This window comes from Lemur catta, chromosome 6 (genome assembly GCF_020740605.2).
Source record: "Lemur catta isolate mLemCat1 chromosome 6, mLemCat1.pri, whole genome shotgun sequence".
NCBI classification, from domain to species: domain Eukaryota; kingdom Metazoa; phylum Chordata; class Mammalia; order Primates; family Lemuridae; genus Lemur; species Lemur catta.
The window spans coordinates 59,375,759-59,401,473 of NC_059133.1; the positions used below are offsets into that span (position 1 = coordinate 59,375,759).

The 25,715-nt window shown below is 49.9% G+C and overlaps 1 protein-coding gene across 2 annotated transcripts in view; it reads left to right on the forward strand.

Annotated features, from left to right (window-relative positions):
• Window positions 1-14,045: 14,045 nt before the first annotated feature.
• Window positions 14,046-25,715, forward strand: part of COL2A1 (collagen type II alpha 1 chain) — a 30,275-nt gene continuing 18,605 nt past the window's right edge. The window contains exons 1-16 of one of the 2 annotated variants that reach the window (XM_045555080.1): window positions 14,046-14,130; window positions 18,116-18,322; window positions 19,800-19,816; window positions 20,058-20,090; window positions 20,195-20,227; window positions 20,335-20,388; window positions 20,547-20,648; window positions 21,611-21,688; window positions 22,319-22,363; window positions 22,473-22,526; window positions 22,888-22,941; window positions 23,710-23,763; window positions 24,149-24,202; window positions 24,317-24,370; window positions 24,659-24,703; window positions 25,232-25,285. In XM_045555080.1, the coding sequence (XP_045411036.1) occupies window positions 14,046-14,130; window positions 18,116-18,322; window positions 19,800-19,816; window positions 20,058-20,090; window positions 20,195-20,227; window positions 20,335-20,388; window positions 20,547-20,648; window positions 21,611-21,688; window positions 22,319-22,363; window positions 22,473-22,526; window positions 22,888-22,941; window positions 23,710-23,763; window positions 24,149-24,202; window positions 24,317-24,370; window positions 24,659-24,703; window positions 25,232-25,285 (1,023 nt within the window). The remainder of the gene's footprint in view (window positions 14,131-18,115; window positions 18,323-19,799; window positions 19,817-20,057; window positions 20,091-20,194; window positions 20,228-20,334; window positions 20,389-20,546; window positions 20,649-21,610; window positions 21,689-22,318; window positions 22,364-22,472; window positions 22,527-22,887; window positions 22,942-23,709; window positions 23,764-24,148; window positions 24,203-24,316; window positions 24,371-24,658; window positions 24,704-25,231; window positions 25,286-25,715) is intronic. The other variant, XM_045555081.1, reaches the window with a different exon arrangement.

The following is a 25,715-nucleotide window of genomic DNA, read 5'->3' on the forward strand; positions in this document are numbered from 1 at the left end:
AGGAACCACGAGAAATTTTTTTTTGAAAAATCTAAGAATTAAACCAGAAACCATAAAATAAGATAATGATAAATGACAAAATTGGTTAAATAAATTATGGTATAGTCATACAATAAACTCCTAAGCAGCTGTTAAAATAATGAGGACTTTGAAAATGTGTGGTTGTGGATCAGTGTGGGGGGTACCTCGCCATTCGTGATGCGGGCGGGAGTGATTTGTACAGAGTTGCTGGTGATGCTTGCTGCCTCTCTGGAAGGACACCTGAGAACTAGTAATCTCCGTGCCCTCTGGGGAGAGGGGTAGGTGGGAGGCGGAGGAGACTTCATCCTTTGTACCTTTGGAATTTTCAATCATATGAATGTATTATCTACTGAAAAGATAATATTGACATTATGATTTTTCTTTTTTTTTTTTAAAAAAAAAAAGAGATGAGAAAAGGAGGGGGAATGGCAGAATTAAGGAAGAGGAGAAAGACCAAGTGTACTTTCCTGCCTGTGCAGCCGAGCAGAGCTGACCCCACTGAGTTCTCGGAGGCAGTGGAGCCGCAGCTGCTCTCCCTTCTTATGAGACTCGCAGCAGCCACACTCACAGAGGCTTTTAGGGAATGAGTTTTCTGCAAAAGCTCCCCACCAAACCATGATTTCTATAAGTTTGGGTTTCTAAGCCTTTGCTCTAAGTGGAGCATGGTCGTCCCTAGAGATACAGGGACATGAATGGCAAAGAGCAGTGATGCTGGGCAGGGAACATGTGCTCTCTGAGAAAACTGTGGCGATTACATGACTCTGCAGTGGAGAACCCAGGAGAAAAGCAGGCCAAAAAGCCAGGGGGAGAGAGAAAGAGAGAACAAAAAGATGCAACTGAAAGTCCATCGGTAGGTGATGGGTACACCACGCTACATCCACACGGGGAAGACCACGTCCTGAAGCCTTTGCAAAGAAAAGGGAGAGTGCTCGCTGCTCAGCTGTCCAACACGGCTCACCCTCCACGTGCCTACGGCTGTGCTCTGGGCCATGAGCACTGGTGAGTGGAAGAAGCACAAGTGTGGTGAAGCCCGATCAAAGAAACCAAACTCTTTGGAAGGATATCAGCTGGGTTTGGAAGGAATGGAAGGGGCTTCCTCGCTTCCAAAGCAGTGCAGGTGAGAGAGGGCTGGGCTGGGGGACTGGTCCACATGTTGGCCTGTGTCCCTAGATCTCTTGTTATTGCAGTACCAAAATTTTGATACTGTCATCAACAATGCCTTATTTAGGAAATAAATTTGCAGCTTCTTGAATTTTCAAATATAGTCACTTCCGTGGCTGGGCAACAACCATATAAAAGTGCTGTTATTCCACAAGTTCACCACCCCGCCTGCCAGATCTCTACTTATTTGTAGAAACAGGATTTTGCACTTGAAGCTAACAGACAAGGAGGAAGTGGACAAGCTGGAAGACTCAAGCTTTCCTTTTATCACTGATCCAAGCTAGTGCCACCTTGGGCAAGTCACCACCCTCCCTGCCAGGGCTGGCCCCAGGGTGCACCAAAGTTGCAGGGGCACCAAAAAACTCATGAATTGAGATCAAGAGTATTTTAATGCAATATTTAAAAAATGAAAACTAAAAATCCATGATGAACAAAATACTGAAATTTTAAATAAAGACAAGATCAGTATTACTGATTTTTCCTTTTGCCTTGGGCTCTTTTGTGGCTGGACAGCATTGCCCTTTAGGCCTCATTTTCTGCAACTCTAAGTCAAGAGGGCTGGCCCATTTGACCACCAAGGAGCCTGCTGGGCTCTGTTGTTTTATGGCTCGGTAATGAAGTGCCATTGAAGAATGAGGGAACATTTAACAGAGTGCTAATTGTACAGCCCAGACAATAGAGCGGGTGTGGTGACTGGGAATCTTCATGGAGACAAGGGATGGCCATAGAGTGAGAGAGCTGGTGGAGACAACAGCTCTTGGCCAGCATTCTCTTCGTTTCCACTGGGCACAGGCTCACCTGCCAGGGACAGAGGGAGACAATCCTCCCCTGCCTCTTTCTAGGGTCTTCCCTGGGCTCATACCTAGTCAGGGCACAGAGAGCCTCATTCAGATGTGGGTGGTCCGGGGTCCTGCTGCCTCACGGAGATTTTAAGGATGTCTGAAAGAAGCTTGGAACCCCGCAGATGGAGGGGAGGAAACAGCTTGCTCTGGTGTCCTGGTACACAACTAGTCTCGCCCTCTCTCTTCCTTCCCTCTCTGTCCTCCTCCTAAGATGGGCAGAGCATCAGGACTTGCTTTCTTGTAACCTTCCTGAGGGCAATGTTGTTTTGACTGAGTCCTCCAAGGTCACATGGAATGAATGCATGAGAACAGCTGTGAGTACAAAGCTTAAGAAATTCTATGGACATGTCAAGACAAATGAGCTAATAATCATAGAGTCAGGGAATCCCAGTTCCAAAGTGAATCACCTGCACCTCTGCGTCACCCAAGTCAAGGGTGACATTTCTCAGTGAGACTCTGCAAATTGCTGCTCCACACCAGAGCCGCATTGGCACCCCTGGGGACAGCCTTGCTGCTTGTGGGGCTCAACTTCCTCAGAGCCTGACTTCAGACTGCTTTTTCCAACCTTCACCAGCTCAGAGATGAAGACTCATCTCTGCAAATGTCAAGCATCACTAGAAAGAGGCTGGGGCCGCTGAGGTCCTGTTCAGATCAACAGAACGAGAGACTCTGGCTCTTCAGGAAAACCCACCTCTTCTCTTTGGCCCCAGTGGCCCTCGGATGCTTGCTGAGCTGCAGGAGGGGCAGCTGGACACAAGTGGCATTGGAAAAACCAGTGGCCTCCACCCTGGGCGGGAAGAATGGCTCCCTTCATCAGGACTGCTCTGGGATGCCAGGGTTACCCAGGTCCGAGTGAGGAAGTGAATCAACCCTTCCCCGCCTGCAGCCATCCAGGCCAGTTCTGTACCCTTTGGTGGTGTGGTATTTGGACATGTTTTGTCAAAAACTAATGAACATCTCACTTCGATGCTGGAAACAAACATAAGCCCTGGCCAGTTCTTACACTTGCTGAGGATGAATAAGTCCCTTTGGATTCCTAGTCAGCTGGGGCCAACAAGTGAATTTAAGAGGCTGAGAAGTGAGTCGTTGGCCCTCACATGGACTCATCCATCTGAGTGTGACCCTAGCTGGCTGCGTAGCCTGAGAGCAGCGGTTCTTAATCTTGGGCTCTCATTGGAATCACCTGGGGGGCTTAAAAACACTGATTCCTGGTTTCCTCTCCAAAAAATTCTGATTTAGTTGTTCTGGGGTGCAGTCACAGCATTGGGATTTTTAAAAGCTCCCCAACTGATTCTAATATGCAGTCAAGTCTGGGAACCACTGCCCAGATCGGTGCTTCACACACCTTAATGTGCAAACAAATGACCTCACGATCTTGTTAAAATGATTCAGAGGTCTGGGGTGGGACCTGAATGTCTGAACAACTCCCAGGGGATGTGATGCTGCTGATCTGCAGTCCACACATTAAGAACATGCTGCATGGACCAATATGGTAGTTACTAGCCACCCATGGCTATTTAATTCAAATTAAAATTAAATAAACTTTAAAAATGCGTTTCCTTAATTGCATTAGCCACATTTCAGGTACTCAATCACTACATGTGGCTAGTGGCTACCATATTGGATGGCACAGACAGAGAATCTATCCGTCATCAGAGAAAGCTCTATTGGGTAGCACGTCTCCTTATCTCTGAACTCCTGTTCAAATTGCCATCTCTTGAATTGTGGATTGAAGCTTTCCTGGTGGCAGGGCCTGTGAAACAGTTCCTTTGCACTCTCCACATAGTGCCTGTGCACTAGCCATGTAGTAGGTGCTCAGTTACTGCTTGCTCAGGTTAAAGTACTCATGCTTTTGTCCAAAGACTACTACCATATAAACACTGGATGATTAACTGATGTCTGCTTGGATGTTGGTTAGCTTTCTTATGTCCAGCACAGTTTAGTGGGAATGTCAGCTTGGCATAGGTCAATGATCAGGTGGCAATGGGAATATCTCCCCTATTCTGGGCTGGCCCATGGCTCAGGCAAGAAAAAGCAGGGTTCCAGGTGGTCTCTTCCAGCAGAGCATCTCCCTGCCATCGGTCACTGGAAGATGGCCCAAGATGCCCAGGTGCAGCTAATGGGACACTTCATCTTCCAAGCCCAGTTCAGAGGAGATGAATCTGGATATGTTCTCTCTCTTCAGGCTTTTTTCCTGGGCCTTGGGGAAAGGAAAGTGGCTAGAGATTGCCTGCTTCCTATTCCTAGGTAACTGCTCTGTCTCTCCTCAGGCAACTGCCACAGACACAGGAGACAGGTAAAGCTGTAGAGTTGGAAGTTTTTGGAACACTAAGTTCCAAAAACAGAGGGAGGGCTGGCTGCAGTGGCCCACACTTGTAATCCCAGCACTTTGGGAACTAAGGCAGGAGGATCATTTGAGGCCAGGAGTTCAAGACCAGCCCAGCCTGGGCAATAGCAAGACCTTGTCTCTACAAAAAATTTTAAAAATAAGCCGGGCATGGTGGCGTGCACCTGTAGTCCCAGCTACTCAGGAGACTGATGCAGGAGGATGGCTTGAGCCCAGGAGTTGGAAGCAGCAGTGAGCTATGATGACGCCACTGCACTCCAGTCTGGGCAACAGAGCAAGATCCCATCTCTTCAAACAAACAAATAAAAACAAACCAGAAAGAAACAGAGGCAGTTTCCTTGTGCCTTAGCCATACCAGGTGGGAAAGTTAAACCTTCACCCAGATGATCTCTTGTTTTAGCTTCACAGTGATTGATTTTCAGATTTAATTGATAGTTCATTGATAGTAAAACTAAATTCTGCTAGGATTAAAGTGGTAGTGGAAAAGAAACTGCACCTTGTGCCTCTCCTCACAGAACCACATGCAGCCACCTATTTTAGAGATGAAGCATGTGAGGTCCACAGAGTAAAGTGATTTGATCAAGGTCACACAACAAATTAGATGCATGATTAGGTATGATAAAACTTAGGTTTCCTGACTCCCAAGCCGGTGTTCTTTCCACTGCTCCATGTCCAAGAGATTTGTAAGAATGTATAAGCCATACACACAGAATAGAAATAGAATATTACATAAATATGTATCTCTGGTACAATATACAATGTAGGTGTTCTTTAAATGTATTCTGGAAAGGATGATAATGAAATTGCTTTTTTCCTGTCTTCTCACTTTCACGCATCACATCCTACTGCTGGATCCACTCTGTACACTCCTGGGACAACTAAACCTCCCTGCACCTATCTCAGCAATAAAGCAACATCTTTGATGTGTAGCTTGCCTCGAGTAAAGAAAGGTGAAGCTATAAGCACCATAACCACAGGAAATGTTTCCAAGCTGGAAAAGAAGGGAGTGGTAGCTTTTTTTGTGGGTCTACAGACACCACCCGGGACATCTGCAAGCCATGCACCCCAAGACACCAAAGTGGTGGTCAGTTGGCTCTGAACCAACAAACGAACTTACATTAGCTAACATTTCTCCAAATTTCCTTACTGCTTCCCAGCCCAGTACTGATCATGTTACTTACTTGATCTCAGGCTAGAAAACCATCCAGTGTTATCATCGTTGAATGTTTTCTCCCTTGAGAGTCTGTGCTAGACAAAGGTCACCCTGCCCTTTAGTTTAATGCCAAAGACAAACACACCAAGGTTTGCACTTACAAGGGATTAATATTAGGGGAATCTAACATTTCCTAAGTGCTCCCATTTAATAACATCAGTAGGTATAATCTCACCAAAAGTAAAAAATATTAACTAAGTTCACAAGTATGGAGCTAAGTATTTACAGTACTTGCAGAAAAGGAGAATAATGTGACATTTGCTGTCAGGTTGCACTTGTCAATCGGCACACCTCAGGCCTTTTGCTCCTGGGCGCTTTGCCTGCAATTGCGACCCTCTGCCACCAGGTGGACGCTCTGTCTTACCTATGGACTCAGTCTGGATCACCTGGCCCACCCAGTTTCCTGTTTAAATACATCTTCCCTACAAACTAGAAACACTATTGAAACGACTAAGTATAAAGATCACAGAGAATCAGGATAAATAATTTATAAATAAAGTTACACAATTCCAAGCAAGATTTAAAGAAACAGAAAAACCTAGATACAATCAGGTATCTTTTCACTCACTTTCCACCGTTTTCTGACTGTGAAATACAGTGTTGGCACTATCCAGACCCAAGAAGAACCACCTTCCATCCTCTCATTTCTTTGAATTTGATCCTTTAGAGCTTCTTATCAAACCAAATTTAAAAGGCCTTGTAGGTAGTTTTCCCCCAAATATTGATCTTTCTGCAGTTTTATCAAACTTGTCTTTTTGTATCAGCTGGCAGCTAATGAGAAGGTCAATAGCTGTCCTTGTTGTCCTTAGAAGTAAACTTAGAAGTTCCTGTTCTCCTTCTCAGGGAAAACTTGTGCCAAAGTATTGGGTACATTTATTCCCAGGGCCAAGTTTCCTTTTCAAGTAATATCGAAAGTTTGTGAAAACAGAGTTTGTGTTACTAATTGATTTTAAAAGAATTAAACATCTTCAAATCTGTATCTGAAATTCCAGAATATTCACCAGTCAACCTAGATCCTATCAGTCATAATCCGAACTCGTGCAAATATAACTATTAAGACATAAATTTTAATAAGACCCAACTTAATTAACAACAGAGAAAGGAGATTGTCTCTCTACGGTATGGCAGGTGTGGGCAGGAAGGGTAAATAAACAGGGTGGCGACCAAATTAAGTATCAGTAGTACCAGTGATAATAAACATGTACTCCGAGCCCCCGTGGAAAGCACTCTGCCGAGGCTTCCCATGTGTGACTCCGTTTACTGCTCACAATAAGCCCACGGGTAAATTGCTATTGTCGCTGTTTTACAGATGATACTCAGAGGACGAAGTAACTCGCCCAAGAGGGCAGAGCCAGGATGTGCAGTTGTCGTGTCCAACCTGGGGAAGCTGAAGTGCAACCCTCATTTCTTTTTATGTTTACCCAGGAAAGCATTAAGAATGTGATGAGTTTCTAGGCACCTTTAAGATGAAAATAGGCCTCTTGTCAAGCTGGCGTAGGAGGGAGCTGGGGTGCATATGGATTCTTTCCTCTTATCCCCATGAGAATAAGGCCCATCTTCAACTGGCTGAGGATTCCAGGGTAGGGTCTTCCTGCGACAAGGGACAAAAGCCATTGTGGAGGCCTCTCTGGTAGCCCAGTTAAGCTGCCAGAGGAAGCAACTGACAATTGGGGGTGCAATGACAATTGTGGAGGAAGGCGAGTTTCTGCAGATCCTAAAGATTAGTTACACCATGGGACAGATGTGGCCAAGCTGCCTTCCCTGCCCAAGTCTGGGTCAAGAAGAGCTATTTTCAGTTAAAAGCCAGAACAGAGTGCTTCTATATATGACATTGCATCGTGCTACAGCACATCGTGGTATATTAAAACTTGTTTACCTCGTGGTTTGGCTTCTTATGTGAATCTCTCCCTTCCCCTGAGAGGTGGTAATCTCCTTTTGGGCAAGAGTCACATCCCCCACACTACCTAGCAAGCACCTGGTGCATAGCTGTCGCTCAACACAGTGGAGCTGAAGGAATGCTAGCTGTGGAATGAGGGGGGAGGTGACAGGAAGGGGGACAGAGGGAAGGAGGTCAGTCAAACAGGACCCCAAGGTTTTCAGCCCAGGGGTCTCAGAGGGGGGTGTTGAGGGCAGTGGGTGGGCTGCCAGCAGAGGAGCTGGCCCGGAGGCTGGAGTGGGGTGGGACAGACAGGGTACAGTGGGGCCCTGGCTGCCCCTGGCCAGGTGCGGCAGGGCAGGGGTGCGGCCAGAGGAGGTGCCCTCACGGAGTGTGCAGTGCGGGGAAGGGCGGCAAGCACTGTCCTGCTCCCTCCTGAGGTTGTTTTTGGCAGAGGAGCCCACTAGAAACTTACCACATGTTCCCTTGAGCTTTTCAGGGACTTCCTGGAGGGCAGGCCCACCCCACCCACCGGGGCAGGATAAACTTGGTTTTCAGGAACCTGTCTTTCTCTGAAGTGGCCCCCACCCTGCTAGTCCCGGAGACACCCCCGTCAACTCCTTGCTTGCCATGATACAAGAGGTCAGGAGTCCCCAAGGAGCAGGCGCTACAGTGGGAAGGAGGGTCAGGCGGCAGAATCCACCCCTGCCAGCTCTGCCCTGACACTCTCTCCATGGAATCCAGGACTCAGATTCTAACCACAGGTCAGTCTCTTCCTTGCCCTGATCCCATTTCCTACTGGAGAAATGGAATGTGAGAAAAGTGACCGCCCACCTGCTTTAGAAGGAGACGATGTTATGAGAGTTAACACACTTGCACCCCCAGCAGCCGGCTTTTCAAAGTCGTGCACCCGTCACCTCCTGTAGGGTCCTCTCTCCATTCCTCTCTTCAACTCACTGCTCCTTTCTGCCGCCTTTAACTCAGGCCCCCTCCATGCCATGCCTGCATCTAGTGCACGTATGAGCCCAGTCGCCCGTGGCTGCGACCACATAGACCACACCCCTCTATTAGCCAGGGCCACAGGGAACTGTCCATTGACCAATATTCAGAGCACTTTGCCAGCCTTCACGGGCATATGAGTTATCTGGAGAGACAATTCTGATTGAGTAGGTTCTGCTTTTCCAACAAACTCCCAAACAAGTAGGTTGATGCTGCTGGTCTGTAGACCACACTTGCCAGATAGGCCTTGTGGGGAAAAAGTGAAGTGCATAAGTTTTGGGCCCTGGGCCCTGCTCTCAAGGAAGCATGTGAATAGACTCATGGAATTGTTCTACATTTTTGAGGGCTAGCTGGAGGGATAGATGGATGGATGACTAAAGGTACACCTCCATGGTACTGCTTGTACACAGATGCAGTAAGAGTTCAAGGAAGGGTGAGAGGGAGAGAGACTTTCACATGTCTTGCGGGTTGTTGAACCATTAACGGGTATTCCCTGGAACCACCATGCTGTGCCATTGCTTCAAAAGTGCCAGGAGCAAACATTCCGTGGCTCTTGGAACCGACTGTGGCCTGATGTAGAACCAATTGCTTCATGTTGAACTTCTGCTGGGAGGGCTCGAACATCTCTGCATTGAGGCATTTGTGTTCTTCCTGCATCCCAGAAGTAGCAGCAGCTGATCAGAGAGACACATGTTCCTTAAAGCCAGAAAGCTACCCACTTCAAGAAAATGCAAGAGTTTGCATGAAAGATTTTATAAAAAAAAAAAAAAAAAGAAAGAAAAGAAAAGAAAAAGAAAAGGAAATGGGAAGATAATTTCTCAGTAAAAATACAGCTATTTCTTCAAAAAAATAATCCTTAAAAAATCCCAGACATCTTTATCTTTTCCCCAAAGGCCTAGCTAGTAGGAGGTAAGTAGAAGAGGGGAAAATGAGAAGAAAGGCAGGTCTGAGCCTGACTCAGTGACAACTAGTGGCATTGGAGGAGTCTTCTGTATCTGGCTTTAATGTCCTCCCACTGCCATGTCTTACTCCCGGTGGCCCAGGGCTGGCCCCACACTGTTCTGGAACCCCTACCCTGTCTTCTGGTGCATCTGCCCTTTTTTGCTTTCTACCCCCCTGCCCTCTCATTGCCTCTGCATTTCAAAACCCCACCCACCCTGGAGACACGCTTCTCCTAGGAAACTTCCCAGGTTACTCTACAGCTTCCAGAATGCAATTCTTTCTTTTCTGTTTTTTTCTTTTTTTCTGTCTTTTTTTTTTTTTTTTGATGAGGGGAGTTGGGTACTTTTCTTGTAGCATTTTTTAAAACCTTTTTTTTCTCTTGTTTCCTCTACATATGCAGAGGCGGTATCTGAATGCTCTCTGTATCCCCATTTCATACAGAAGGAGGTGTGTAGTACAAGTGCTAAGCTGAATTTGTGTGGCACTGCGACAGGACCGAGGAGACTGGGTGGGATTCTTAATGCTGTTTGCATCTGAGAATACAGAGTAACACATTTAGGCTCCTATGGAATGGAATGTACACCATAAATCTGGAAAAACCCTACCTTGGACAGTCCCGATCCTGTTACTCTGCCCCAAAAATGCCAAAGGAAAACATAAACACATCTTGAAAGACTGTCTGAACTGAGCCCAACCAACAGAAGCCGAGTGTCACTGAGTGAGCCGGGCCCCCTCTCCCCTCGCCGTGGCTGCCTGTGTGAAGTGTGCATTCACCACCTGCCATATTTGGGGTGGGCTTACCTCTTTGGAATGTGAATCCTTCCTCACTTTATCACTATTTTTAAATGGGATTTGTGTAGAGGAAGAGAAAGAGATCTTTTCTTGACAGCCTACCTTCAAATATCTTTCCCAATAAGGCTGTGTCTACATAAGTCTAAATTTAATACCCCATAAAAGAGAGAAAAATAGTGAAATGGTTATTTTGTCTATATGACTCAATATTACTGATTTAATCCATCTGTTTCACTGAGTTGGTCTGATTTGGGGTAGATACACTGATTGTGCCTGTTTAATTTCTAACTGTTCTGCCTCCTGTTACATATGTTGTACTTAAAGGTGTAAGTGAATGACAGTGGCCACGTGGGACTCTCATCCCCAGCCGTGGATGTCCTTCCTATAGCAAGTGGGGAAAACAGAACCTTTTTGTTTCCAGTTCAGTAGCTCCAGAAATTGGAGCATTTCCTCATTCATCTGACACTGCTATGACATAAGGCTTTTCACATTAAATGAATGGACATTTATTTTCGTTATGTTAATAGAGACCTTTCTAAAATAGAGTACATACTTGCCTGTCTCCTCAATGAGACCACATTAAACCTAAACTAACAGTTTATTGGACATTTAAGTTCATCATTATGAACTTTAGAGACTGCAGTAGATGCTGTAAATCAGGATACTCCTGGAACCATTGAGAACTGTAGGGCTGTTGACACCTACCCTCGTGACCCTCGGTTCTCACATTTTGTAATCATTGTGTCAACTTCATATTGCTTTTCTTTTCTTTTTTTTCATATTGCTTTTCTCTCTCTTCTCTTACTGTTCCTTCTTGCTGTCTCATTGTGCTTTCATCAACAACTGCTCTTTGATCATACCTCTATTTTTCTGCAACTAATTGGTCAGGTCAGATGATACTATCTGTTAATACAATATCTAAACTATGAGTTAATAGACGCAGAATAAGAGGGACTCTATTCTGCACAAAATGCATAAGCTTTAGGATATAACATAAATTCTGGCTACTCAGACATTTATTTTGTTTCTTAGCCATGTTCTGGATGGTAAGATTGCTGGATAAGTAATCTCTAAATCAGTGATTGGACTGTGAGGGTTTTTTGTTTTGTTTTGTTTTGTTTTTTTGTATGTTTTTGCCACATATAGGTCCAATTTCAGTTTGGGTCACAAATTAGAGGTTTTAAAAATTATTTGAGTTCAGAGATGGGCAAAATATTAATATTGGTGTTCAGTTGTCTTTAGAATTTAAATAATTTTCATAGTTTATTTTGGCTCTGTCAATTTAAATTTTAAATTTCAGTTTGATTTTTTCAATGCCTATCTCTGGTGAAAAACATCTTTTTCCACGGGGAGTGGAGAACTAAGCCTTGTATTCACAGATGGCCCTTGATTACTGGAACTAATCCAGAACTCTTACATACAGATACAGTCTATTGGCAAAGATGAATCACAGAGTTAGAGGATGAAATTAAGAGCAAGTTAGCAATGAGAGTCTGCACCACTCTGCTGCTCACTGAACTAGATCATTATGAAATAGTTAAATATATTTTAGTGTTTTCTCCCAAACTCTTTTGTTTTCCTATTGAATTTTTAAGGCCATTTGTATTTGAGGTCAATTATGTGAATGCCTAGTTTTATAGTTGCCTGTGTATTGCTTGTATCATAAAATAAATCATATTATGTATTAATATCTAATCATTAGTCTACAAGGGCTTTCCTAAATCTTCCTATGTGTTGAAATTGTGCCAGGCACAGTTCTTGTCCCAACCTCATTGATGCTATAAAGACCAATGAAATACAAGGGGGAAAAAATGAAAACTACACAAAAACATATTAGCTTAGGCTATAAAAGCCAGAGAGATCAGAAAGGCAGGGAGACCTTGCATTCCAGAGATATCAGGGACGGCTTCTCAGAGGGGCTTTAACCTAGGGGTCTTGAGAAATGGTGGGATTTGGCCATTCTACCTTCTAGGTGGATAAGATAGGACCCGTGGCCCCGAGGAGAACATCGGACACTGTGGGCAGGAGACGAGCTTTCCTAACAGAGGCTGGGGCTGGGGAAGAGCCCAGAACTTAATACAAGGCCTCAAATAGGAGGGTGGGAAAACAGGCAAGGAAGGCCCACGGAAGGCCCTGCACCATCCCCACCTAGACTGCACAAAGCATGGAGGCATTTCTTTAAACAATGAGCTCTTTCCCTTTCCAGCTAGCACACTTGCACAAAAGTTAAGTTCTGCACACTTGGAACTCCAGTCTCTACCTGGACAAGCTTCGAAGCATGAGGTAGTAGGAGTTGGGGGTTGGGGGGAGCCCAGAGCCCCTCATGGAAGCCTGAAGCTTGGGAGATAGAAGTAGCTTCTAGGAAGAACGCTCCAGAGAAATCAAACTGCCGGAGAGGGGAAGTTCCGGCTAAGTCAGACCCCAAATTCTGAGTTTCATTTTGCCTGAAGTTCTTTGAGGGACCATCTCGTTCAAGAGCCGTTTCGGGACTTTTCCTCCCTGGTATCAAAGGAGGAACCAGTGACCAAGAAAGCAGCCCAGCTGGGCCCGGGGAGAAGGCACTCTGGGCTAAGGTGCGGCGGGGCGCTCACCGGGGAAGGTGAGGTGAGGCGGGAAGCGGAGGGCCAGGGCCAACTAGGAAATTCTGGCGCTTCTTCCCCGGCTCACAGAACTCGGTCCAGCTGGAGCAGCCTCCTCGCTCCCTGGCCAGGGCCGCAGCAGTGACCAACTGTCCCTGGCTAGAGCTGCTCTACCCCAGCCGGCAGCGCCCACTCCCCCGGGGACTCCCGGACCCCGGCCAGGAAGAGCAGACACCACGTCTGAGCCTGGAACTAGACAGTCCCCCATAGCCGGCAGCGTGCACGGTTTAGTCTCGGCTCCCTCTGTTCTCTGTGGCTCCTTCAGTCCCCTTCCCAGGGCCTGCCCCGCCCCCCACACCTCCACACAGGTCTCCTTCTGTGCTGTAGCACCGGCCCCCTTCCTGGCCGTCGGCTAAGGCCAACGTCTGCCGGCTCCAGAGGAGGCTCTTTCATCGCCTAGCTGGATGGGGAGAAGTTGGGGGGCTGACTCTGAACGTCCAGGTGGGAGTCCAGGGGCCAGGTACTCCGGAAAGGGGCTAGATTAGAAGATAGGTCGGGGCAACCCCTCAAACCTGGCTCAGCCAGCCGGTCTCCAGGATTTAGGAGTCGGGATAGCTTCGTGGGCTCCTCCCTGTCCCCCTCCCAAGCGCCCAACACGGTGCCCCTTCTCTCCCCCCGCTGCTCTTTTCTACCACTTTCCCTCCTCCCTCCCATGTCTTTTCCGTCCTCGGTCTAGGGCTCGCGGCCTGCGCCTCTGCAAACACCCCTCCCCTCCAAGCCCGGCAGAACTCCGAGGGGAGGGGCCGGAGGCCCCCCTTCCCGCCTGTGGTCGGAGGGGGCTGCGCCGCTGCCCCGAGTGTGGGGAGTCCGGGCCATCTCTGCGCCCCGCCCGATCAGGCCACTCGGCACACTAGGGTTGGGGGGCGGGAAGCGGGACTCACGGAGAGGGGGGTCCGGCCCGGGCAGGTGCGGGCTCTGGCAGGGCCTGGGCGGGCTCCGGGGCGGGGTCTCAGGTTACAGCCCAGCGGGGGGCCGGGGGCGGCCCGCGGTTTGGGCGAGTTCGCCAGCCTCGAAAGCGGCCCGGCGCATATAACGGGCGCCGCGGCCGGGGAGAAGACGCAGAGCGCTGCTGGGCTGCCGGGTCTCCCGCCTCCTACTCCTGCTCCAAGGGCCTCCTGCATGAGGGCGCGGTAGAGACCCGGACCCGCGCCGTGCTCCTGCCGCCTCGCTGCCCTCCGCCCGGGCCCGGCTCCGCCAGGCCCCGCGGTGAGCCATGATCCGCCTCGGGGCTCCCCAGACGTTGGTGCTGCTGACGCTGCTCGTCGCCGCTGTCCTTCGGTGTCAGGGCCAGGATGTCCGTAAGTCGCCCACCGCCCCTGCCTGCCTGCCTGCCTTCCGTGCGTCCCTCAGCGTCCTCCTGCCTGGCCCGCTCCCGATCTGGAGCCTGCAAGGGCCGGGTTAGAACGGCTCCCAGGGTCGTAGGGCGCCCAGACTTAGGTGAAGGATATGCAGGAGTTCGCCGAGCGGAGTTCTGCGAGTGAAGGACTCCGTCCCAGCGTCCTCAGTGCTGGTTGCGGTTGGAGGCATTTGGAGGTTCCTACGTTGCGCAAGAATATTGAACTTCCAGTGTCAGGTCGGAGAGATTTGCGCACAGATATCAACGCGCTCTTCCAAAAGCCTTGCTAATTAGGCGCACGTGCACACCGCTCGCTTCTGCGAAGCGCCCCGAGTTCAGCGTAACAGATCACGGCCCCTCAAACTTAGGAGAAGTAGGAGAGAGCGCGAACGAGGGAGCGAGCAAACGCCGAAGGGCTGACTTCGTAGCCTGTCCGGGGGTTGGTGGCTGGGGGGCGCAAAGGGGAGTTAGACAAAGAGGACTAGCACTGTGACACTGCTGGGCTGAAATCCGAGGCCACAAAGAAAGGCTTCGAAGAGGCGCTCCGAGACCTCAGCGCCTCTCTCGGATTCCCTTCGCCTCCCAGCTGGCCCTGGAACAAGGTGCAGCCCTCGTTCGCATTTCGGCTTTCCCCTGCCTCTCTTCTGATTGATAAAGGGTACAAAAACTTCCCGAAGGAGAAGCCATCTGAAAGGCGATAACATTCCCACTAGACGGTGCTTTTCAAATGCCCCCGAAAATAGCGCCCCCTCTCCGCCGTCTTTCCCCCTCCCCCTCTGAGGTACTACAATGAGTTACTTTTCTAAGTTTCTGGAACTCACGGAGCCGGGCTGCGGAGTGTGTGTGTGTGCGTGTGCGTGTGTGTGTGTAGCAGGAGAAGGGGGCACGGCTGGTCGATTACTATAACTACTTCAACCGAATATGGTTAGAGATGGCAATTGTAGAATGGTCCAAAGGGCACCCTTTTACCCTCTCCTTTGGTAAGGTCCATTGTCTGGGATTATATTCAGGACAAACGAAGCCTGGAAAGTGTATTAGGTAGAGAGGGTTTTTTTTTTTTTCCACGTGTTTGGGCACGTTTCCGACGGCTGGGATTCTAGCCGTCTTTGTATGTTACAGATTGTAAATCAATCGCAGGGGAAACTCTTTGGGGGAGGCGGATCAGAGTCCCTCTGCCTTCGAGGCTCTGTGCTCTCTCTCCTGCTACCAGGCTGTCTCCTGAGATGGTTTGGAAGGCGGCAGGCCCGGGCGGACTTTCAGTTCATTAGCGCGGCGGGGCAAGGCGGGAGCCCGGCGCGCAGCTTGAAGAAGCCGGGGGCAGGAGGCTCTGGCCGGGTCTCCCTGTGGTGCGCTAAACCGGAGGCGCGCTCCTGGGCACTGGCGGAATGTGGCGTGTATACGGGGCCTGGGCTCAGAATGACTACATTTTTGTCCTCAATTTGCAAGCATACACTCACGAAGTATCTTCTTGGCTGACCTCTGCCTTAGTACGCAATGGAATTAGCTGGGTGACTCTAAAATAATTCCCCAATTTCTCCATCTGGTATTAGGGGCGCTCGCTTAAGTGGCAGAGCGCTCTCACCGCCGCGTCTTTCCCGGGAGGGAGTGAATTCCACAGCTTTTTGGGACTAAAACCTTCCAGTCGCTCCTCCTCCTCCCAGGGGGAGTGTGATTCTGCATCTGAGCGGCTGATTTTGCGCCCTGGCGCATCCCACCTCCGTAACCCCCCCGCCCGGGGTCAGCGGACCCAAAGATGTGACGTGGGCAGGGCGCAGTCTGCGTGGAAGCCAGGAAAGTCAGAAACCTAGAGCTCGGCCACGCCCCTCCTCTCCGTCCTTCCACGAGTTTGGGAAACTGATTGGCGGCGGCGTCTTTGACCCACATCTGCATTTCAGAGCCCTCGCCTCTGAAAGTGCCCCGGCTCAGGGGAGAGATCTCAATCCTCCTTTGTGAGGCTTGTTTGCGCTGGGAGATTGGCAGCGATGGCTTCCAGATGGGGCTGAAACGCTGCCCGTATTTATTTAAACTGGTTCCTCGCGGAGACCTGTGAATCGGGCTCTGTGTGCGCTCGAGAAAAGCCCCATTCATGAGAGGCGAGGTCCGGTGGGTTCCCCGGACTCCCCGACCCCCTCTCCCACAATGCGCCCCTGTGCCCGCCCGCCGCCACCTCCCGGGCTGCAGCCCTACGCAAAGCGGCGGCGAAGCAAAACAGTTCCCCGAAAGAGGTAGCTTTTTAATTGGCCTGCCACAAAGAATCACTTATACGGCGCGGCGGTAATGAGGGGAACCGGATCGGGCGCGCCGGGATGCTATCGGCAGCCGTTTTCCAGCCCCAATTATGGTGGTGCTGGGCTCCTCCGTCCACACCTAGGGGATCCGGTTACGGTGCTGGCTCCTTTCTGGGGCGGTCATTTAATCCCACTTTCCCCTCTCCGGGTGTCTGTAGGCGAGCCGCGTCCAGAGCCGCGGCCACAAAGAGTCGCCCCGCGGCTCCTACACCCAGGGCCGCGCGGCCCCGCCCCTGCGCCGCGCACCCGGGCGGCTGTGCCCGGGAAATCCGATCTGCGCTCGGAGCGCACCCCCTTCTCCCCGCGTTTGCCCCCCTTGAGTGGGGGTGGGCTCTTCTAAGGACTGGAGGCTCTTTCAGTCCCGACTGCAGATAACTGACGGCCCCCCTCCTCCTACACCTTCCTCTGCCTGCGTTCTACTGCTCCTGCTATTTTACGGTGGGTGTGTCCCAGCAGCTTCTGCGTTTTCCCTGGGATCCCCCACCCTCCGTGATTATCTTGCCTAAAGGCGAGGTGGATTTCCTCTAGTGGAAAAGAAATAAAAACATTTATCTTCAGATTTTCACTATTTCTCCGCCCACTGGGTTTGTGGCTCTTTCCTATTATTCATCCCCTGCTGCTGCCATTGCTTTGGGGATTTTGATGAGAAAAACAGCGCTGGGCGCTCCCTGGCACGTGGTGCGGGCTCTACAGTCCTTGGCTGCTAAGGAACCTCTTGTCAGCATAGGTTTCATTTGCAGCACGAATTCCAGACGGCAGGGCGCTTGTGGAGAGGGACCTGCTATTCTTCCTCTGCATTATTGGAGGAGACCAGGCCAGGCATTCAAAACCCCCTACTCCCCAAATTGGAGTGCTGTCTTTCCATGCGTGCAGGGCCTCTCCGGAAGGGCGGCAGCTGGAGTCAGCACCAGGCCCTGGCCCTGCTTGCCTCCCCAGCCATTCCTTAGCCTTCCTGAGTCCCAGGGCTGTTGTTTGAATGGGTCCATCCGCCTCCCCAAATTAGTCCTAATTCTAGTATGGTTCAAAGAATGGGACAAGATCCAAATTCTGATAGCTCCTCCTTTCACCTCTCTCCCTCATATATCCATTTTTTTTGGAGCCTAGCTGTTTATAGATTCTAATTTATGTAGGTAGAATTTTCTACATTCCCTCTGAATTTTAGCTGTCAGTTGTATTTAGCAAATCCCAGAATTCCTAGAGGGAGGCAGAAAAAAGAAGTCCTCTCTGCTCCTGGCTGGTCTTACCATCTTCCTGTCTTCTTTCTCTTTACAGTCCCAGAGTTCCTAATCAGAGTTTCATCTCCTCTTTTCTGCTCACCCTCCAGCTTGTCCCCCCATCCTCACATCCCCCCCAACCGTACTAGATGGGTGAAGCAAATACGGTGCAGTAGCCCCCTCATCTTCATTGCTGGATCAGGATTTTCACTGGTGAATAATAGAATGGTTTAAGGTGCAAAATAAATATTTGTTAAACACATGAAAGAATGAATGATGCTTTAGAAAAGTAATCGTCAAGTTCCCTATGTTCAGGTGGCCTGAGCCCATGCTCTTCAGCATTTGAATTATGTCAAGTTGACAGCAACCTTTCTCTTTTTCTCTTCTGGCTCCCCACCCCCTCCTTCCCTTGGCTCTCTGCTTCCTCTGCCCCACCCTGGTACAGAGGAGGCTGGCAGCTGTGTGCAGGATGGGCAGAGGTATAATGATAAGGATGTGTGGAAGCCTGAGCCCTGCCGGATCTGTGTCTGTGACACTGGGACTGTCCTCTGCGACGACATAATCTGTGAAGATGTGAAAGACTGCCTCAACCCTGAGATCCCCTTCGGAGAGTGCTGCCCCATCTGCCCAACTGACCTCGCCACTGCCAGTGGTTGTAATTTATTTATTTCCTGTTCAACATAAATAAATTACTTGCAGGCACAGCAAACACCCTCCCATAGATGCTGGGCATCTCTGCAAAGCAGAGGAGCTGGTTATCCATGGGACCCCAGCAGCGGGGCCAGAAAGGAAGGGCCACTTCTCACTTGCAGATTGACACAGAGTGAACCTGAGACACTAGAGGGGTCTTTCCTTGCCCAGTCCCTCCAAAAACATATGTGCTTCCAAGACACGTGTAGTACAGATGTGATTCCACAAAAGTATCCTCTCTGGAATCATCTCTGCAAATTACTAGAGCCACAATGGAGATCAAATGCTGTGTCTGGTCAAAGCACGAATAAATTCCTCCTCTGCCACCCACACCTTGTCTCCTCCTTAGAACACCTCCAAGTATATGGTCTTCAGTGTGGAGAAACCTCTGCCAGCTAGTGGGGAGACAGGGGGCAGGCTCCCTCTTTGAGGTATGAAACATTGGTGGTAGTTTCCTCTTTGCTGTTACCTCACTTGGAGTTGACCACCAATTAAGAGGCAAGTTAATGGGAGCAGGAGGGGATGGGCTCTGGGAGTGCCAGTGGGGAAGGGTGGAGATGGGCTAGGACAGAGCCCCATGTGCTTGCACTCTGGCAGGTAGTTATTAACTCCCAGCTAGAGCCAGTGCTGGTGGGTGGTATGTGTGCAGGTGACCCCTCCCCAGCACTCAGACACATGTCCTGTCTTGCTGCCGGGTGAGTGGGGATGCACGGCTAGGTTTCTTGGATGGCCCTCACGGTTCTCTTCCTGTTCAAGGGGAGAAGACAATTAGTTGAAAGGGAAGTGAGAAGTTGCCTTTCCTTAACACTTCACCAACACTGGCTCCCTTGTGGTACAGGCTCCCAGACCCTTGCTGACGGGTCCATGTGAGCGAAGTGTTGATTGCCTTTACCATTTTGCTGCTATGACTGGGAGGGGCTATTTATTTGGGATGGCACTGGCTGCAATGCTCTTTATAACTCCTGTGCTCTGCTGTTTTTTTTTTTTTTTTCTGTGCTTGCTTCAAGGAGATCCAGCTGTAATGTAAGACCTTTCTAAGTACCTAACTCTTCTGGGGTGGCTTGGGATTTGGGGAGGGCTTCCTACCCTGTGGGGGAAAAGAGCCTGAATCTTCTGTGCTTGCTCCCTCTGTGGCTGGTTAGATCTTGAGCTCTCTGTTTTCTCCCTGTGCTGCCCTTGCTCCTTCCTTTTGCACGCTGCCTGCTCATTGCATAAAGAAGTCTGGGTCACCTCCATTCCTCAGGGGTCCTCAGCAAACCCCAGGCCACAGTGACCCTAACTCTCCAACAGAGGGATCTAGCCAAGTAACATGAAGCTGCCTCCTTCCTTGGTTGTGTTCTTTTCTTTGTTTGATCCCCTAAGAGTATTGGAGTGACAAGAACTGGTACTTTTCCATCTCATAATTCTTACCTTCTTCTCTATTTTTTTTTCCCTTGCAGGGCAACCAGGACCAAAGGTAAGAGATCTTCTTCTTTTTTATTTCTTCTTCCTTCTTTTTTTTTCTTCCTTCTTCTTCTTCTTCTTGCCTTTATACTTCCTTCTTCAGAAGCAATGCTGTGCTAATCCAGCCTGTGATTCTTTACACATCAGAAGATGTCTGTTTCAAAGGTCGTCTCAACACGAGGCTGCTGACAGGGTTTTGTACTGGGGCTTAGTGGGTTTACTTAGCTCAATCCTGTGAATGTTTCATGTTTCAGGGACAGAAAGGAGAACCTGGAGACATCAAGGATGTAAGTACGAATTATTCACACACTCTGTTGCATCTGCTGCTCTAAATGGGTCATTCCCCTGTGCTCTCCTCTAACTTGTTGCCTTGTGGGTCTCTCTCTTTCAGATTGTAGGACCCAAAGGACCCCCTGGGCCCCAGGTAAGAAAGAGGGAAATCTCTTCTTTCATCCCTTCCTCACTGCGTCTGAGTTACTGATCTGCGGGCTCCTGGCCTTGCTGTCATCTTACCAAGTTCTTCACCTTCAGGGACCCGCAGGAGAACAAGGACCCAGAGGCGATCGTGGTGACAAAGGTGAAAAAGTGAGTAGAAAGCAATGCTGTTAAACCCTTGTGGGCTTCCCAGGCCCTCAAAGGCCCCACCATGTACCTGATCACCTTTACAACGGTGGCCCAGGGAGGGACAGATGCTTCTTGAAGAAACACTGCTTCACATCGGTGCCTTTTTCTCTTTCTGCAAGGGTGCTCCCGGACCTCGTGGCAGAGATGGAGAGCCTGGGACCCCTGGAAATCCTGGCCCCCCTGGTCCTCCCGGCCCTCCTGGCCCCCCTGGGCTTGGTGGAGTAAGTATCCTTATTTCCCCTTCCTTAAGGCTGTCCTCCAGAAATGTGGCTTCCAAATTGCTACTTGCACTTACTTGGCTGGCTCCCAGGGCTGCCAGCAGTGTGTACCTAGTCTGTCCGTGGGCTTCACCCCAGGCCTATAATTTAGTGGAATCACATATTAGGCATGAGATTGTGGCACTAAGGGGTGACTTTTTTCACTTGCTGGGTTTCTGTAAAGAAAGTCTTCAGTTACCTGGCTTCCTGGCTTCTGCACCATGTGGTTGATTCTTGGGGGTGGGTGTAAGGTTAGGAGGAAGGATGACTGGGCACTTGTACTTCCCTGGAAGAAGAGTGACCACTGTCCTTGGAAGATATTTATTCATGGCCCTTGCCAGCTACATTCCAAGCAACTATTCATTCTCATGAAAGAGCTCCACTGAGTGAAGGTGGCTGACTAGTCATTTTTGGAATCAAACCAATCAACAAATTATATTATTGCCCAGTTTTTGCAGGTTTGCCATTTTGATGTTTGCTCTGTTTTAGATTCTTAAACTTAAATGGGCTCTCAGACGCATACTACCTCAAGACTGTTGGTTTTAGACCTTTTCTGGGCATAAAAGTCTTGGAGAATAAAGGACACCTTTAAAAGTGATGTTTTAGTTATGTTTCTCAATATATGTTAAATAAAATATGTCATATTTTAGAATGTAAAAATAATTTTATAAAATGAAACGTAAGAAACTGATACTCCTCCCAATAACACTTCGTCTTCCAGGGAAATGATTTTGCCACTGTCATCAAAGAACACATTCCCAAAATTGTTTTTTAGACATCATTGGTAATTCTGATCAATGAGGGCTTAGTCTCCAACAATTAGAGTTTATCTAAGTAGATTCTTTCCATCCAGACAGAGCTTACCTAGCCAAGTAGGAAATACCTAGGGCCTTTCAACCTTCTAATGTTGTTGGGTTTATTTGCAGAACTTTGCTGCCCAGATGGCTGGTGGATTTGATGAGAAGGCTGGTGGTGCCCAGATGGGAGTGATGCAAGGACCGATGGTAAGAAGAGACACCAGTTCTTTGTAGCCAGAATGGCAGGAGGTGGCCCTTAGCAGAGCCAGAGAATCTGACAACCTCTGCTTTACAGATAATTGCTCAGAGCAGCTCTTCTCCATGAGTTATGTAACCTCCCATTCAGTTCGCCCAGAGCATTTGGTTTTTAATGGCGATGGATGCCAGTTTTAATGATGCGCTGGAGTGACTAAGAAGAATGAGGATGGGGAGATGCATATAGGCCGATCTGTTAGAAGGCCAGTTGCTATTGCTCTTGGAATGAGAACTGAAGAATGCAGACAGCAGCTACTGTACTCCAGCACCCACAGACTTCCAGCAGGAAATCTCAGCCCTGCAGCTCTGACTTGGCACATGCTAAATGAAACTCAGACTTTAGTAAACATGGCTGCAGTCCAGGAGAAAGCAAGGCCAGCCTCTCTGTCCAAATGGTGCCTATAAATAAAAATAGATTGTTGTGTGGGGAGTGGGAAATGAGAGGGAGCAGCCACCATAGGCCCCCTGCCCACAGAGTAACTTCTTGTCCTTTGTCTGGGCTTTTGGCTGGGAGAAGGTGGCACACTGGAGGCCATGGGTGAAGCATTTCCAGTGAACCTCCCATTTTCTGTCCCAATACAGGGCCCCATGGGACCGCGAGGACCTCCAGGCCCTGCTGGTGCTCCTGTAAGTACTGGGTCCTTTCCTCTCGGTGGTGTCACCGATGATTGTCAAACACTCTGATGTCTTAGCGCACTTTACGAGGGTCAACCTGGTGTCCTCACTTTGCTTTTAGGGGCCTCAAGGATTCCAAGGCAATCCTGGTGAACCTGGTGAACCTGGCGTCTCTGTGAGTACCCCACGGCCCCCACTTTGATGACAGACCACTGGGACCCCAGCTGCTGTCCCCTCCCAGGCTCTGCCCAGCTCTTTTCCACAGTGGGGTGGCCCAGAGGAAATCCAGATGTCACTTCATAGCTATGGAGGAACTCTGACCACCAGGAACTCTGTCCTAACCTCCCCTTCCAGGCCACCCCAGCCTGTCCTGTAGTTGCCTCCCACTGTGATATTCTCTGTTCCTTTGCTCTGACCTTGGTGTCTTTATTCCTAATGGGAGAATTGACTTCCAAGTCCACCATCGCAATGTTTTGTCCACTGATCAGGTGTCTCCCCCTCCAACTATCTCTTAACCTCTCTTACTTTGTTTGTAGGGTCCTATGGGTCCCCGTGGTCCTCCTGGCCCCCCTGGAAAACCTGGTGATGATGTGAGTATACTTGGGTAGTCAGAGGGGAAGCTGCCTCATTTGGAAGGGCCTAGAGCGGGTGTGTGCTGGGGTGTGAAGGGGGAGCGCCCAGGGTGGCCATGTCCTGAGGAGCAAGACCGGGCAGTCCCAAGCCCTGACTCTGTCCCCTGTCTACATGCCCACTTGCAAGTGAGCCTGCAAGTTCCCTGGGGACCACTTTGGACCCAATGGGGAGGGAAATAATTAAAACATCATTAGCCCCAGAAAGGGAAATTGAGAAATGAGAGAAGGGAGAGAAAAAGCACAAGGCGAGGAGATGTAGAGAAGGAAAAACAAAGAAAGAAACGTTCAACAACCCAACATTATCTTAATTGTAAATGAGTTAGAAAAAAGCTCAGTCTGAGTCAGGATGTCTACAGAGGATGCAAACGAAGTGAAGAGACAAGAGTTGGCACTGTTGAGCTCTTCTTGTGCATAGCATTAGACAGTCGCTGTCTCTCGAGGTCAGGGAGGGCTAGTCCAGTTTGCAGAGCCCAGGAGAGGAGAGAAAGAGCCTCCGGGGCAAGTGGGAGGCTGGTGAGGACAGAGGAGCTGGCCCATGGGCCTGCATGCATCTGAAAGAGTAAGTTGTGAGCCACAGAAGGCATTCAGGGGACTGGACTCTGAAGGAGGTGAGGGAGGTGAGTGGGCAGGTGGGCATGAGGTGTGGAGGAGAGATGCCATATCAGAGCATGCCAACTACACTGACGTGTCTTCTGAGCTAGCTGAGGTCTCGCTCTCTCTCTTCAGGGCGAAGCTGGAAAACCTGGAAAATCTGGTGAAAGAGGCCCTCCTGGCCCTCAGGTAAAGGCCCACCTTCCTCAGCCTCAAACACCTTTCTCAGAGTCTCCCTCCTGGTGGCCTTAAACCTGGTCCACCCAGTTCAACGGGGCCACTTCTAAAACGAAACACATGGCTCCCTTTGTGGCCCCATGTCTGTCACGCTTGCACGTGGACGGTCGTGTGTGATCCTCGCACAGGCCCACGGGGAGGCTGGGCAGCAGTTGCTGACACCCACTTTGCTCAGGGTGGGGAAGCGCAGGGAGGGGCGGCCTGGATTTTACTGAAAGAGCCATCCGAGTGCTGCGGTTTGTGGCAACTCCCTGGTGGCCCGTGGGAGCTGAAGGTGCTCCAGCAGCTGAGAGCGGCCTCCATTCTGTGCCCTGAACTTCTCTGCTTTGGATTGCAGGGTGCTCGCGGCTTCCCAGGAACCCCAGGCCTTCCTGGTGTCAAAGGTCACAGAGTGAGTATCTGCGCATGAGGGTGCTGGAAGGAACAGGTTGCCTAGGGGAGAGAAGAGCACTTTGGGGGTGCGCATTTCTTCCTGTTCGTGACTGAATTTTCTCTCATTCCCTAGGGTTACCCAGGCCTAGACGGTGCTAAGGGAGAAGCTGGTGCCCCAGGCGTGAAGGTAAGGGAGCAGGAAGCACACAGGGAGGACCTTTCTGTCTGGTCCAGAGATGCTGTGGAGCTTAGTGGAGTTAGCACACCAGGACAGCTCTGGCTGGTAACGCCCACTCCCACATCCTGGTGGGTGAACAGCAGGCCTGGGGAGCTGGGGGCACTGCCCCTCACAGCGCTGAAGTCTGCGCCTATCATTGCTAGCTGAGCTGACCAGCGCTTTCAGCGTCTTCCTTGGGAGTTGTCTAGGGGCTGGAAACGGGGCCCCAGACTCTGACCCTGTGTGTCTTTTTCCCAGGGTGAGAGTGGTTCCCCTGGCGAGAATGGTTCTCCGGGCCCAATGGTGAGTATGGGCGTCCCCCCCCCCCCCCCGCCCCCAGAAGGCTGCCACACGCTCTTGAGACACCTCCTAGAGCCTAAGAGATCCTGCACCGTAAACCCCAGTGCTCCCTTTGTGGAAAGTACATATTCAGTTTTGTAGATTTGATATGATTATGAACAAAAAGTAAAATGTATTAGATAGACGTTTTGTTCAAGATTTCACCAACATTTCCTCGAAATAGTCCTGTTAACACAATTAAAATATGCTTCAATTTTTAAACGTTCTGTTTATTCTCAACATTTTGGCAAGAGGCAAGACGTGCCTGTAACAAGGCTCCCGCTAGGTAACAGCGGGAGCCCTTGCGTCCTGCCGGGGCAGAAGGCCTTTCGCTGTGGTCCCAGGAGCCCTGGGATGGGCAGGGCGGCAGCGCCCTCAGGAGCTCCTGTCCTCCCGGGCGAGCGCAGGCCCCCTCTCCTCTGGGATCTGGGGTGACGACCCCGGGTGCTGTGAAGCCAGCTCATGCTTGGGCTGTCCTGCTGTGCGTTCCAGGGTCCCCGTGGCCTGCCTGGTGAAAGAGGACGAGCTGGACCTGCCGGTGCTGCGGTGAGTAATTTACAAAGCCAAATGCCACCATTGGCCCAGCACTTTAGAGTTTACAAGTTTATTTCGCCTGACCCTCAAAATAGCCCGGTGAGGTGTGGAGAGTGTCATGATCCCGTAAGAATTCACTCCAAGTGTGCCCATCGAGAATCCCCAGGCTGGATCTGCAGTGAAAGGAGGAGGGTTGTGGGTAGGAGCGGGACTCTCTTAACCAGTCTGGGTTATCAGTCACCCGTTCAACAACCCTCACCTGCTCCTCAGCCACACTAGTTGCAGTTTATGGACACAGCGCTACTGTTTGTCCTTTCTGGTGGCTCAGATGATGACGGCTTAGAAAAGCACAGCGGAGTCCAGCATCCACTCACAGGGCGTTTATACTTGACGCTGCTGCTAATGATGTGATAGATGTGTTTCATGGGCACTCGCTGTGTTT